Source organism: Corvus brachyrhynchos, unplaced genomic scaffold (assembly GCF_000691975.1).
Source record: "Corvus brachyrhynchos isolate BGI_N302 unplaced genomic scaffold, ASM69197v1 scaffold239, whole genome shotgun sequence".
Taxonomy (NCBI): domain Eukaryota; kingdom Metazoa; phylum Chordata; class Aves; order Passeriformes; family Corvidae; genus Corvus; species Corvus brachyrhynchos.
The window spans coordinates 7,785,457-7,801,211 of record NW_008246057.1 but is presented as its reverse complement, the minus strand read 5'-3'; the positions used below and the strand labels follow the sequence as shown (position 1 = coordinate 7,801,211).

General features: G+C 38.1%; 1 protein-coding gene across 1 annotated transcript; it reads left to right on the top strand.

Annotated features, from left to right (window-relative positions):
* The first annotated feature begins 74 nt into the window (after positions 1 to 74).
* Positions 75 to 14,555, top strand: ALG12 (ALG12, alpha-1,6-mannosyltransferase). The gene is made up of 9 exons (XM_008642541.2): positions 75 to 3,547; positions 3,698 to 3,830; positions 4,339 to 4,512; positions 5,763 to 5,957; positions 7,308 to 7,411; positions 7,891 to 8,114; positions 8,840 to 9,009; positions 9,184 to 9,259; positions 13,229 to 14,555. Exons 1-9 carry the CDS (start codon positions 3,383 to 3,385, stop codon positions 13,458 to 13,460), a joined length of 1,473 nt encoding a protein of 490 aa, XP_008640763.1. The 5' UTR covers positions 75 to 3,382; the 3' UTR covers positions 13,461 to 14,555.
* The last annotated feature ends 1,200 nt before the right edge of the window (positions 14,556 to 15,755 follow it).

The following is a 15,755-nucleotide window of genomic DNA, read 5'->3' as shown; positions in this document are numbered from 1 at the left end:
GGGCTGGGCTGGGCTGGGCGGGTGGGTGTCCCGGTGTCCCCTGCTGGGGCCGGGGCTCCCGGGGACGAGGGGGGCGCGGGGAGGGTGTTCGGCTTGAATTTAAGTCGGTTTCAGTTGAGAGCATGCTGCATGTTTCTTCCCCAGCTCCAAGAGTGACATTTCTTTCTCTATAGCTCCATCGTACCTTTGTGTCTGGTAGTGTCCCATACTTTGTTTCCTGCTTCAACTTTATCTTCTTTTTTTCTCCTAGCTTTTTATTTTTTTTCCCAGCTAGTCCCCAAACTCATGAGGAAGTGTATATAAGAATAGTAACTGTGCGGTTTTTTCCTAATGCAAGAAGAAAAAGCAATCCCAGCAATTACAAGGTCTAAATCTGACCTCATTGAGGTGTTAACTCTAGAACAAAGTTGGAGGAGCTATTAAAGCGTAGGAAAAAAGCCGTGGAAATTTAAGATCGTACAAAATGGGTTTTGCCAAAACTAGATCAAGAGGAAAGACCTTATGGCAGGGTGCGCTTGGTGGTTCTGCTTAGACGCCTCTGTGTGAGGGAGTGAAATGACTGTAGACAGATTTAACATGCAGTTTGGCTGCCAAACTCTGTGATATCTCTTCTGATGAGTGCCTGAAAAACGTAAGAGATAAAGATGTGGTAGGTTTTTCACGGGAAGAATAAAAAGTCTATTTGAACTAATGATAATTCCACTGAAAAAGTATAAAATGGCAACAAACCATTTTTGATGGAAGTACCTCAGCCGTTTTTTTAACATAAAAATCCGATTTTTTTTTTCACTCAGTTTAATTCCGGGAAAAGATGAATTCTTTATTTTAAAAAACCCTGCTCTTCTATGATTCAGCCTTGATGTAGGTTCCTTGGGGGCAGTCAGTGTGGGTATGTTGTAGAGGCCTGAAGAAGATTCATCTGAAGTTGCCAGAATATGATCAATGGATAAACCTATATGTACTTGCTTATTACTCTAAGCTTCATTATTAAATTATTTTTAATAAGTGAAAATCTGTTTCTGTGGTTTTGGCATTTATAAAATAAAAAACTATAATTGCAAGTATTTTGCTTTTATACGGCAAATTTATTTTAATCATCAAATTCAGTGTCTACCTGTCTTCATAAATTCCACTTCAATTTTGATGCTTGTCAGCATTGATTTTCAACAGAGCAAGTTATCTTGGGTCTTGACAAGACCACTGAATTTATTAGGCTTTATCTCAGAAACCTGGGTGTTGTCTTTATGCTTTGGTTTTTTATCTTCTAGCATGTTTCCCTTCAGGGAATTTCAGTATTTATAATGTATATAATTATCTTCAAGATGTACAAGTATGCTGGCATGCTCACTTTCTTCAGGCATACAAAAGGATTGGAGTCAACAGGATAAAAAAAAAAAAAGCTTGTGATAAACTGTGTGTGGGATATGTAGCTTCACTTTCATTCTGATTTAGGAAGTTGCAGACTGATTACTCATGTGGTTATCAGCTAAAGATACCAGGAGCAGGCTGTGTTGTAGATTGGCCAGAGGATAATGAATGCAGTATTTATAGTTGAAGGTAATAGCTCTTTATTATGCAGCTGATGTAATTAAGAAGGAAAAAGTTGAGCTTCTTGGCACTTGGATTTTTATATAGGATTTATTATAAGGATTTGTTGGATCCTAAAATACCTGCAGTGTTAAGAAGCTGTGAATTTGGAGTCAGGAATACCTACCTTGCTGGTGAATACCTATATACTGTTTCACCTGATGCATGAGCTGCTCAAGTGTCCTGTAGCTGTGTGCAACAGTGGATTCACCCTTCAGTGTCCATTTTTCTCCTCATTAAAGTTTGGCCAGAAACATGAGATTCGTCTGCATTTATTGGAAGAATTCAGCAAGATTGCCTTCTGTAGACAAGAATTTGTGCAAGATAAATTGCCCTGTGCAAGGACTTAATTCTTGCCAGACACTTTTTGAGGTGCTCCTGATGTCAGTCCCCATGCCTCTTCTCCTACTCCTGTGGGAAAAGGATTCTGTTGTAGCATAAACCATCTTTATCCATTCTTACAAAGTAATACTAGGCACAGGTAAAAAAGGCTATTCCCACTCCCTGGGATGAAGGGTTTGTTTAGGTTCCTGACAATTCTTTGTCTTTGAGCCCAGGCTTAGAGGTTCGGTCACAGTCTGTAGGAGAGGCAATCATCAGAAAAAGAGATGCAGTCAGTGAGATATTTAAAATATGTAGATACATGCAATTTACAGGAAATACACAAATTTCAGGATTTATTGGTGCTAGTTGTGCATATAAGGAACATGAGCTTGCTCTTATTTTTACTAATGAGCAGCACAAACATCATTTCAGGAAAAGGTAGCTCTAGGAGGCAGTTGCTAGGAAATCTGCCAACTATCTTACATCTGTTTGATGGACATATTTAGACCAAAACACAGGAGAAAACATCTCTAACCAAAACCCCAGTTGTACCTTAAAAGTGCTGTTTTTGAAATACCGTTTCTGTGAGAACAGAGCAAGAATAACAATGACCAAAATCTCTTGTCTTTTATTAAATCGTAAACTTACTAAAAATTGGGAAGCTTAAATTAAAAGAACATGACACAGATTTGCTCTGACGTCACCCAGACACAAGATTTTATCATAATGATAAAATACAACATAAATACTACCAGAAGAATGGCTCAGCAGTGTTGTGAGATGAAGCACTAGGGAGAGGGGGCCTTCATTTCTGGGTGGAAGCGTGAAGGATGGGGTACAGACTGTCTCATGCCATAGTGACATGTATGGGTGCCAGAGGGGATTTGTCCTTCTCTGGCCAAGTCCAGACCTAACTGCTGGCAAACACAGGAGATCAAAGTGCTCTTTTCTGAATAATTTCTCATCCTCGTGGATCCTCTCCCACTGTTTTTGGAGCCCTGAACAAATAAGAGAGTATGTGCTACAGATGATTTGTAAATCCAATGAGCAGTTAAAGTGAGGGTAAATGACAAAGCTGTCTGTCCCACAAAGCGCAGGCGTAATTGAGGTGACACTCTCAGCAGTGGGGGCAGTATGGAATGCAGAGGGATATACTTTCTTAGGTAGGGTCCATGTTGTCTTGAGATTTTTTAGGTGAAAGCTAGAACAATTACATCTACAAAGGGTTGCATAAATCCTGAAATGCTTCCTGAATATATTTTTGACTACCGTAATTCATTGAATGTAGTGAAAAATTTCCTGGATTATTTGACTTATTTGTCTTTGTTTAAACTTTTCGACTGCTGTAGTACATTTTCCTTGCATCATCAATCTTTTTTTCTGGTTGTACACTTCATGCCATGTTATTAATGTAATTTCTTTTTATTTTCTTTTTAATAATAATAGAATACATGTGAATTTCAAAGCCAAGATGGGTCAGAAGAGGAGCTCAAGTGCACGGTCATTTCCATTGCTGCTGCTGCTTATTGTTGTGGCCTTTATTCATTTAACCGTCTGTCCTTTTACAAAAGTGGAAGAAAGCTTTAACCTACAAGCTATTCATGATGTGGTGTACCACCAGCTGGACTTGGATAAGGTAAATTAAAAAGAATGTCTTCAATTTTGGACAGTGTTTTGGACCCTATTGCAATTCCCTGCAATATGTGTAGGATAAATGCGGTGTGAATATGATTTATTTTCCCTTGATTCTGACTTCCCTATTTTAAGTAGATTCTCCTTTTTGCAGTATGACCATCATGAATTTCCTGGAGTTGTCCCAAGAACGTTCCTTGGACCAATTTTTATTGCTGCTCTTTCCAGCCCAGCTATCTACCTACTTTCTGTGCTAAGAATGTCCAAGTTTTACTCCCAGCTGATAGGTATGAGAACTTCAAATCCTCAGAGATGTCACCCATTAGTCCATCAGTAAAAACGTTGTTGCTACAATGTTTGGATCAATGGTTAAATCGTGGTGTTCTCCTCAATGAGGGAAAACCCAAACTATGGTACTGGGGGCCAGCATGGCCATTCGGCTCCCTCTTTGGGGAGTAACTAACAGCACACAGAAAGTCCGTGCTAACAAATGTCAGGCAGTGTAGAAAAAGCAAGTGTCTCAAGTGTTTTCAGAGAGTACACTCCCATGTACGCTTCAGAAAGGATCCTTAACTTCAGCATGGCAGCACTGACCTTTGTGCAGAGTTAAAAGTGGATTAGAATAAATAAACTAAATGGAGTTTTGTTTGGGTTTTTGTTTCTTTGGAGGTAGTTATATCGTGGTATCTTAAGTGTTAATCCTCGGAACATCTTCCCGTTACATTGTATAACGTGGCCATTCATCAGTGATCATCTGATACTGCTTTTTAATTCCTGTTTTTATTCTCCTAATAGTCCGAGGAAGTTTGGGGCTCAGTGTGATTTACACGTTATGGAAGCTTCAGAAAGAAGTTAGAAAACAGTTTGGAGCAACTACAGCATCAATCTTCTGTCTCATCACTGTTACTCAGTTTCATTTGATGTTTTATTGTACAAGAACCCTCCCTAATGTGTTTGCGCTTCCTTTTGGTAGGTATTTCATGGGAAAAAATTTAAAATCTAAAACTTCTTTTCAAGTGTATCAGTAGTTAAAGCACAGGAAAAGTATGGTCAGACCAAATTAACATATCTACTTGATTAAATTGTGTGATAACAAGACTAGAAAGCTTAAGTTGAGGTTTCTTTATTTTTTTTAACCATATATGCTTACAATGACTGTTGAATCAAGTTTTATTGAATCTTGAGTACGTGTGGGTTTTGTCAGATGGCTTTGATTAGCTAGAAGTTTGAGTACACATATCTAATGCATAAAGCATAGAGCTATGGAAAGGCATGAGGTACGCCTGCAGTTCAAAAAAGTCTGTGAACTTAGGCTGCACAGGAAACAACTTTCTCATGAGACTGTGGAAGAAATTCCTACTGCAACATCTCTACGTTCCTCTTCTGAAGTTGTCTACAAATGCAGCAGTTTCTACACTTAAAGTAAAAAAAGAAAAAAAACCAAAACCCTTCTCTACATATAGTTTTCCCCCAGAGCTGATGAGAAGGAAAATTAATCACATGTGAGAGATATTAACTGAGTCACTAAATGCTTCAGTGCAAGTTGTTCCGCTAATAAAATTGTGAGGTTGATGTAAGAACCTATATAGATCAGAAATGAGAAACAAAAGCAGATGAATTGTCAGATAAACTCTGTGTAGTAATAAATGCCTCAGGTAATTTCTACAGGTATTAAAAAATACAAGTTATTTCATGATCTTCTACTCTTAATATTTCGTATGTTTTCCTTAGGATCATGAGCACTTTACTATATAGAGATTTAAATTAAAGTAGGGACAGCTTCATCTGTAGAGATATAGTGTGTTCCACCTAATCATGCAAATGAATTTATAGATCTTTCTCCCTAACTGCTCAGCTGATACTGAGCAATAATAATTATGAATTGTAGTTTGAGAGGCTTTCAGTACTCCTTTAGGTTTGTTTTTCCTTTTTCCCCCCTCAACATTCAATTAAATATGCTGTCTAGAAAGAGTTCCCATGTGTTCCTTCTGTGGTTATACTTTTCCTGATTACTTAAGCATCAACAATATAAAGCTGTGCGTTGTTCTAAACTACATCCAGGAAGAATTTCTGGACTCGAAATGTTAAGAAGACCAAGAGAGGATTGGTGGGAAGTTAGAGGAACAAAAAGACAGCATTGAGTGTTACCCTTTAGAAAATTAATAATTCAGTATGTCGGATGATGTATTTTGGGGTTTTTGTTTGTTTGTTTTTTGCAGTGCTTCTGGCATTGACATTTTGGATACAGCAAAAGCAAAGGCCATTCATTTGGTTCTCAGCTTTGGCGATCATAGTCTTCAGATCAGAGCTCTGCATATTCTTAGGCCTCATGCTCCTGGTGACATTATTAACTAAAAGAATCTCCATTTTCAAGGTGCTTTCCCATGCTGTTCCTGCTGGAATGTTTTGGTTGGGTAAGTGTTTGCTTGGAAGAAAGCAAATGACATTGAATTCAAGAGAAGTCTGGAGTTTTGACTGATTTATCTGGTGAATAGCCCTTAAGGTGCTTTTTTTGGGGGGGATGGGGGTGGGGAGAGGCGGTAAGCGGGGTGTTGCGGGTTGTTTTTGTTTTAGTTTGACTCTATTTGCTAATAATACGACAAGATCTTTTATTTCTTTGAAAATTTCTATGTGAGGAAATAGGTGTGCAAAGAGCAGAGAAAGCTACTATGGCCTCTTGTCTTTAGATGTTTACAGTGTAATGTCCTGATCTTAAAGAGGCTTAGATGTGCAAGTTGACTTCATTACAATTAGTACTTGGCTGTAGCTACTTGTGCATATTATTGGTTGTAGTATCTATTGCCGTGGTGATGAGCTGAGTCCCAGGATAAAATACAACGGTGTGACAGACAGAGATACCAAGCAAGAGGGTTGTGGGGAGAGTTACAGTTCAGCTCTGTTCCTTTATTAAATTAAATTTAACAGCTTCAATGATTTCCATGCTGAAGAGGTTGAAGAATTCCCTTGTCTCTGTCCATCTGTGGAAGACCCGTGTATATATGCACCTAAATACTCTTAAGCTGCTCTGCCAGCCTGCCTAGTTAAAAATGCTGTTATCAGATACGTGGTGATGACCCTCAAAGTGTGCACAATAGGAACACTTCACAATTATGCCAGGTGCATTTGGAGGCACCTCATGATGTAAGAGTTTGGATGTCCAGTGGAAATTAACCACTGGCACTCCCATTTCCTATTTGAGCAAAATCCCTAAATACCAGAGCAGTTTTCACAGAGCTGAGTGGAGGAGATGGGGCTGACAGTTTTGCTGCTTTTCTTCTTGCCTTTCATTCCTTATCCTCTTTCTCCCTCCACCTAATGAATAGTAATAGAATAGAAACTTCATGATTGTTTTTTCTGACTTAACAAAAAACAACTTTAGCTTTACAATAAAAATTTATTTAGTACTATTTGAAGTTAACATGAGCTTCTTATCGTTCACTACATTTAATGCTCTTAATACTCTTTTAAAACAAACCTCAATTAAACCACTTTTTTCACATCTTGGGTTGGAGTGGGGTGAATCCCAATTGGATTCATATCTAACATGCTTCTTTTAAGGCTTTTATTCAGAAGTATCTCCCTTTCCTGCATTTCCTCTTCAAGACAGACATATTCAGCCTTCTCTATGGTTTCTGGTGAGGCTTACAATGCATGTTTCAGTTAATTTTGGTCTCAATATGCTGTATATGTGCTGTTTGGATGTGTTAGTTTGCTTTGCCCTGGTTTTTAATTCATGCAGATTTGTATCCCTTTAATTCTTCTAGGGCTAACAGTTGCTGTGGATTCTCTGTTTTGGAGGCAACTTGTGTGGCCTGAGGGGAAAGTGCTCTGGTATAACACAGTTTTAAACAAAAGTTCCAACTGGGGAGTATCCTTTGCAACATCCAGGGAAAAAGAACACTACCAGCCAAAGCAAAGTCGTGATGTGACTTATTCCTGAGACTCAGGGTGTTAGATTCTATTTTATATTATTTGAAACTTACGAGAGACAATGTCTGTCTCGTAGGTGTTTCTGCAAATTTTAAGTTTCCTCTGCTAACTTTTTTCTTGCCTCTTTGTGTTCTACCAATGTAAAGCCAGGTTTCTTCCCCTTGGTTTTTCATGCTGCCCATCATTAGTGCCATTTGATGTGCCTCTGTTGGGTGATGTGAACACAGTTAAGCAGCTGCTTTTAGTTCTCCAAAGATAAGGTGATAAGGCAGGAAACGAAAGGCCGGAAGAATGTGTATACAAAAAGTATACTGCATATTTGCAAATATATACCCAAAAATTTGTGGGGACTAGTGTAAAGATTAATTACTTTAGTTGTTAGCAGTGAAAGCATCCTTAACTCTTTTCACCTTGAAGACCTCTCCCTTCTTGTGGTATTTCTATTCAGCCCTGCCTCGTGCTTTGGGATGCAGCATAGTATTTGTACCTTTAGGGGTAACAGAAAAGAGAACTCGGATTTTACTTTTGCCAGCACTGGGCTTTATTTTCTTGTATTCGTTTCTCCCACACAAAGAGCTGCGTTTCATCATCTATACTTTCCCTGTCTTCAACATAGTGGCTGCTAAAATGTGCTCACGAATGTAAGTTCAAAATCCTGTTTGTTTGTTGGGTTGTTTTTCCTCTAAAAATGCAAAACAAAAGCTATTATTACTATTCTTATGCACTTTTTTCCATCTTGAAGTCTGGACCATACTGAAATGTTCATATGCCATAGAAAGGAGGTCAAGGTCATTTGTACCCATTTGACTACAGAGAGAAGTGGAAACAGGGAAAAGTCAAATGCTTTGACAGGACTATTTGGGAAGTCTGGAGGAGAATTGAGAATAGAGCCCAAATTTTACTGTTCTGTTGTTACAATGCAGTTTATTTTATCTACCAGAAAAAAGACATATTCCAATGTACTCTTGTGCTGTTAACACAACTTAGCTCGGGAGATAGTTCAATACACAGACAAGGCTTGTGAAACAGGGAGTTAAACAGTTGTGTTTGGGTATATTGAGTAAACAAATTGAAGTTCAGAGTTTAACTTCTTTGAAAGAGAATACATTCATAGCTGAAGTTTTTAAACAAAGAAAGACTTAGCTTTATTGATAAGTTTGTCTTAGCTTTATTAATGAGAATAATCTAAGTGTCCCTAGAAGTTAATCTTCTAGAAATTGCTAATAAATACATGCCATACAGGATTAATAAAATTTGCATTAATCTTTATTTATATAGAAGTGGAGTTAGTTATGTCACAGTAGTTAGTGACCAGTATGAAAGAAAATAATAGTTTATTCTTCCTTGTTTTTCTCTTCCTCAACAGTCTGAATAACTACCGGAGATCCTGGCTGTACAAACTTGGATCTTTCTTTATTATAATGCATCTTCTAGCTAATGCTGTTTATTCAGGAACATCTTTATATGTTTCACATTTCAATTATCCTGGAGGAGTGGCAATTCAGAAGTTACATGAGTTGGTACCTTCAACAGCAGGTATGTAAAGCTGGCTTGAGGTATGTTCACCTGATTTTAATTCCAGTATGTCTTTACATGTATTGAATACTACTTTTTCAAACTAGGTACATGCATGTTTTTTGTTACTATTTTGTTAATTTAGTGTACTTAGAAGAATTTTGAAACTGTATTCTGTTTTCTTTATTTATGTAGATGTCTCTGTTCATATTGATGTGGCTGCAGCACAAACAGGAGTTTCTCGGTTTCTAGAAATCAATTCCGATTGGAGGTATGTTCTGAATGAGGTATTTTGATCTGAGGACAGTAGCCTGCTTTTTCCCTTTTTGCATATGCACAGGGACAAGCACTGCAAACACAATTTCTGGTACAGCGTATTTATTAAACCAGCTCAAGAACAATGTGAATCTTCAGAGAATTGTTGATGTCTGCAGTGCTGCCATTTCAGAAATAAAGCACTGCAGTATTTTTTCATTGTTTTGGTTGATTCTGATTTGCCTATAAAGCATAGAATATTTCAAAGGATGAGAGGAAGTAGCCTCAAGTTGTGCCAGGGGAGGTTTAGATGTGATACTAGGCAAAATTCCTTCATGGCAAGGGTTGTCAAGCACTGTAACACGCTGCCCAGGGAAGTGGTGGAGTCACCATCCCTGAAAATGTTAAAAAAATGTGTGAATATGGTGACTATTGGACTTGATGCTCTTAGGTATCTTTTCCAACGTTAATGATTCTCTGATTCTTAAGATGTCAGAAACAGCACAGAAATTGTTAGCTTACCAAAATTTACACCAATATATTAAATGCAGCTAGGTTTGGTACCCCACTGTTCACCTTGTGAAACAGAGATGTTCTTGGCAGAACAGCATATAGTTAGTTACTTGTTTGTCTGAATGATGTGTGGCAATGTGAGGTTCATGTACATTTTAATATTGAAAGTCTGTTTTTATGTGGAACATCCTTCATATAGATGGCGTTGAAGCTGCAACTGTGAACATACTCATTAGCTCTGAGAGAAGGCTGTTGAGTGCTTTGTTACTATGACCAGCAGTGATGGATAAACACTTCTAAGAGTTGGAATATTGGAATGAATAGTAGGAAACATTGTGGGATGGCATTATTTGCTTTTCAGGATGCAAACCAAAACCTTTCTGATTCTTAGGCCTACCTCTTCAGCTGAAGTGTAAGTTTTTAATTTAAATGAAAATCATCTTAATGAAAATGATTCATTAGAAGGTGACACAAATCCTCCCTTTGTAGTGCACAAAACAAAAGCAACACAAGCAGATTTTGGTTTAAGAGGTGCTCTGAGCATGGAGGGTTTTTTCCTGCAGTTACAGTATTGAAGACCAGATGAACAAACATAATTTAATTATTGGGATGTTTAGAGATAAAAGTACTTTGGAAGTAAAGCTGAAGAAGGGGAAAGAATGCTTCCAGGAGAATTACAAAAATCATTGATCTTGCTATGCCTTTTTTTATTTCCAAGCACTCTCATAATGGTATAGACTGTCTAAAGCCTTCCCAGTTACCTACTGTTTATTTCAAATTATTTTTTGTATATTGAATCTAGAGAAAGTCTTAAGCCATGAATCAGGAGGAGACATTAAGCTGCTAGAGTACAGGGGATAGAACATGCATGATAGCTAAAATGTTTCAGTTTTTGGGGTTTTTTAATAAATACACACACTACTCTGAATACAAGTCTACTCTCTAAATAGTGCTTCATTCCAATGCGCTTTTTGAGTTGGTGAGTTTTGGATTGCTTTGGGCTTGTAAGGCTGTAGTGTAGTGGGATTGGAAGGTGAATGAATAATATCCCTGTCACTGATGGATGTTTCATAGTGTTGCAGCTACAGAGCAGGTTCTCACTTTTATCTGTACTCAGCAAAACAAAGCCTCAAGGAAGGGCTGATTCAGCATAAAGTTTCACATCAAAAGAATCAGGCAAAATCCACAACTAAGCATCATACACAAGACTACCTCTTGGTCTGACAGCACAGTAGTGCAAAGTTTAGTGACACAAACTGTCCATTTTCTCTTTGTCCAAGAAAATGACAGCCTTTCAGATGGGTGAAAAATAACTTAGCATCTTCATAGACAGTGTATGTCAGGTAGAAACAGATTAGGGATGAGGTGGCTATGAAGGCTGATGATTCATCAGATAACTGCAATCCATAAATAAAAGTGTCTTAAAGTTAACAGCTTTCAGTAGTGTGCTCAGATTAGATCTATTTGCCTCAAGAAAAACGCAAGCGATCTATTATTTTTCTTCAAAGGGTGATGGAAAGGAGCTTGATGCAGGTTCTTACACAGAACAGGTGTTACAGTCTTGTCTTCAATTAGTGCAGTCTCTTTGAACCCTGAATAAATATGCTGTGTAAGCTTAAAATATTTAAAAATAATAAAATTCAGAAATGCTTGCAGCCAGATGAAAGGCCTTTTACTTGCTGATGAAGAAAATGTGAAATTAGTAGTTGGTAAGGTTGTTACAAAGTAATGCTGTTCTTTCTGCCAGTTTGGATGCATCTATCAACCTAAGGGGTATTGTGATATTTTTGGAAATAGCAGGTGAAATCAACATGCAATTGTTTTAGAAGAAGAAAACACCTGTTCAGTGTGCAAAGTCTAATTCTGCATTATATGGTGTGTTTAGTAACACACACAAATTCTGCCAGCCTGGGGACTTTTCTGAGGTGCCAGAATTTTAGTTAACAATCCACAGAAAACCTTTAGTTTTCCATAAAGTACTTCCTTCAAATATCTTAAGTGTTAATCACTGCCCCGTCAGGCGGCATTACAAAAATATCAACAGAGATTTCAGGGAATTCAAGCAGAGGAGAGGCCAGGCCTGCAAAGACACACATTGCCAAAGATGCGGGCTGGATTTAATCCTAGGTGCATTTTAGGGTATGTAGGGCTGGGACTGCTCTGCTTCCCTACCTTTGTCCATGCCTGCAAGGAAAGTCACAGCCTGAGTAAGATGCCTGTGAAATGTGTGCAAGGATTCAGGTGCCTAAGAATAGGAGCTCCAGGTACTGGTAGAAAACAGTTCACAGAACAGGGCAACAGAAAAGGTGAAGAATGGGGCACTGCTCTTCACTCAGATTACAGAGCCTAACAGTGGTTTATGGAGTGTTTTGGAGTGAACTTACCTCTTTCTTCTCCTTTGAAGTTGCTGGATTGAGGACTCGATCAGGCTGCTATGTCCAGTATGAATATCCTAACCCTTAGGCTATAAAGTGCACTGGACTCTCCTCAGTGAATGAGTAAATAACTACTGCAAAGTAGAACCATGTCTTCATGAGACAGAGAGGGAGACCTGTCCTGATTCCTAGAAGATTAAAGGTGTTCATACAGCTCTTAAGAGATAATGAACTTCAGTTTTGGGCTTAGATCGGATGAAAAGTGGCTGAAACTAGATCTTTCACATCCCTGCCAAATGGCTAAGTCGCTTGTTTTCTCATCCTGTAAATTTCCTCTACAGCTAGATTGAACATAAGTCCTTTTAAGAAATAATTGTAAGTGTACATAATAAATAATCCTAGAACTCAGTAGTTACTTTTTTATTTATTTTTTTTTTTTAATATATGATTTATATGTATTCTGGTACTTAAGCAGTTTATAAAAGCTGACCCAAAGTGGCCTGCCCAAACATGTAGTAGATCAGGGAACTGAACTTACGAATAACAAATGCCAAATTAGTACTGTAACTACCAGGCTCTTTCTTTCCTCCAGTGTTCAAGGAGGTCTTCTCCCTGCTGCTCTCTGAGGCTCCTGCTCTAATGTATGCCTACCAGAAGAAAAAGGTTTCTGCTTAAGTACCACATCATGTACTTTCTAGAATTACTAAAAAACCCCACAAACAAACAAAAACCAGCAAAAAAACCAAAACCAAAACAAAAAACCCACCTTTCTCCAAATGCAGTTCTTGTAGAGCAAAACTTTAAAATTGGCCCAGTTTCTTAGGCTTTGGTGTCCTTTCTCCACTGAATTCAAATAGGGAACTAGTAAATTTTCTAGGAGTTGTGGTTTATATCACAATAGCAGCAGAAAGACTTGCATGGAATGACCAAGCCCCTAAATTCTTCAAAATTACTATTTCCTCTTCTAGTACTATTTGATCAGGAGATGTAATTGAGAATGTTCCTTTTTGTTTCATCTTGGATGCTACATGCCTCTGCAATAATGGCCATAATAGGTAAAGCAAGGAATAAAAATGAACTTTCTTTATTCTTTACAGGTATGACAAAAGAGAAGATGTTAAACCAGGAGACCAGTTGATGTTTTCTTACACACATATACTGATGGAAACAAACCCTCTTCAAATATCACATTATAAGACAACCCACAGGCCACTGGCAAATATACCTGGCATCAGTAAAATTGGGTTGAACCTTAGTGCACTACCTCCTTTTACTTTAAACTTGAAACCAAAACTAGTACTGTTGGAAAAACTTCCTCTATCATCTTGACTGTGAATTTTAAGTAAGTCTTTTGATGTGATTTTCCTGATGACTGAACTATGTAAGACAGCAGCAAATTGTCATTCCAGCACTGCAACTCAGCTTCTTTGGAAAGGCACGGAAAATCTCTGTATTTATTGGTATTTAGCTCCGTCCTGTTTCTTACATAAATATTACAGTGCATTCCTAGTCAGTATATACTCAGTATACTGAGTTGTATTGTTAGATGTGTTTGAGAGAGGTTGCCTGCAAGTTTAGTGATATAAGTAAAACCTGTCTACTTGGTTTGGCAGTCTGTTTCATCATGTAGCACAGGCACGTCTTAATTGTCCCATATAAAATACAAAATCAACAGGCTTGTGCTACGGCAATAATTTGATATGTAATCTGTGTGGACAAAGATGTATTACTTAATGTATCTGCAGGATTGTAACCCCCTCAGCTGTCAGATCACCTGTGTGAAACCTAATGATGTTATCAACATAGGAAAGCCATATTCATTGTAGCTTCATCATCATATCTAATTGTGCCCTGTAGGCTACCAAACTAATGAAAGTGAAACATTCACTTAAAAAGCAGTTGGACCTCTTGACAAGCACTGTTTTATAACAGATTTGAGTACTGAGGATGATTATCTTCATTCCAACAGTTAATGAAAAAGTAGCAACTTGGATTTTCCAGGAAAATGAATTTTTAAAATGATGTTTCCCCTCTTCTGCTGTAATGATACCTTAATTTGCAGTGCAAAAATTTACCTATGAAAATACTTACTTCAAGATAGGTGCTGTTTTCCTTTTTTTTATTAAGTAATCCCTTTGGAAAGGAGTACTCTAATGTGCCATGTGCTGCATTCTATAAACTAGAATAAGATTGCATGCTCTGTAGTTTCTTTATTAGATGTTCCTATTAAGGATGTCTGCATAGATTGCTGAATGGAACAAGGAAAAAAAGTTAGAATTTTGGTTAGGGCCAGTTGTAATATGATAGAAGCTCAATTAGTGTAAAATACCTGAATTGCTGAAATTATCATGGGCAGAAAACTTTTCCTTGCTGACTGAAAACTTGAGTAAAATGTAATTATGGAATAAAGTGGTTTAGGTTTTATTTGTTTGTTTTCTTTTTACTCTTAAACTTGCTTGATTCAGGAACTACCTTTACCTATGTATGTTTCCGTTTTTGGGACCATGTTTTCTTTTTATCCTCTAGATTACGTATCAGAGGAACTGATCTGGTGGGGTGGAGCCTGCTCCCTCGTGGGTGGCTGTTGTTGCCCAGGCTTCCTCAGCCTGAGCAGATCTGGCAAAGGCAACCTGCAGAACTTGTTGGTCCAGTCTCTGGCCTCTCTTGAAATTTAAATCGTTCAAGTATTATCTATTTGACTTGTCTTTGGAAGAAAACTTAACTTCCTCCAAAGCCAGTCTGAACATCAAACAATTCACAAGAGACAGAAGGAAATACATGTGCAAATAGCTGCAAATTTGGAACCACACAAAGGGAAACTTGTTTAAGGATGTAGGTAGGCCTTCATGTTAAGGCTAATCATGGACTTTATGTAACTCCCCCACACTGTAATCCACAGCTCAAGAACCCAAACTAAAATTTATTCTGCCCAGGTGTATACAAATGTCAGTGTGGTTACTCCAGCTTTCCAAATCCCCAGTTGTCAGAATCCCTCTGCAGGAACTTGCTTCTGTTACCTACAGAAAAAACCTAGGGCTACTATGCTTGAAGAATAGGCATCTCAAGCTACTGTCTGAGGTGGCATAGAATATGTAGACATGAGGCACTTGAAGAGTTTCACCTTGCTGAGTTATCATACACCATGTAGGGTCCTTCCACAGACTTTTACTCTGGTGTGTAGGTACTACCTGTGGGACTTGCACTGGTGATGGTGTTCAGCTATGGAGCTTGAGTGTACTACTGTTCACAGCCTCATCACCCATGGAAATAGAAACCATCTGCTCAAACTGGCCTTTTACTCTATTTGGGGTAGAGAAAAGTAAAATACATGCAAAGAGACAGGAAAAAGATACTGTAGTTCTGAAGTGTCTGAAGTTTATTTGGGCCCTGTTATATTTATTCTCCATATATAGGTATTCAAAGTGCTTAGTTTGAAAATCTACAACTTTGGTTTTGTAGATAAAAGGGCTAGATTGTGACCAAGGCAATACATGGAGCACCACAGTACCTGTGGCTATATGACCTCTCTAACAGCATGTATTAGGGAAAGTTTAAGCTGGATAATAGGAAAAGGTTCTTCACCCAGAGGGCAGTTGGACACTGGAACAGCTCCCCAGGGAAGTG

Excerpts from the sequence above, each read along its gene's own strand:
- ALG12 (XM_008642541.2), top strand. The coding sequence starts at position 3,383 with ATGGGTCAGAAGAGGAGCTCAAGTGCACGGTCATTTCCATTGCTGCTG. Across the intron at positions 3,831-4,338 it reads GTTTTACTCCCAGCTGATAG|TCCGAGGAAGTTTGGGGCTC; the intron begins GTATGAGAACTT and ends TTCTCCTAATAG. Across the intron at positions 4,513-5,762 it reads TGTGTTTGCGCTTCCTTTTG|TGCTTCTGGCATTGACATTT; the intron begins GTAGGTATTTCA and ends TGTTTTTTGCAG.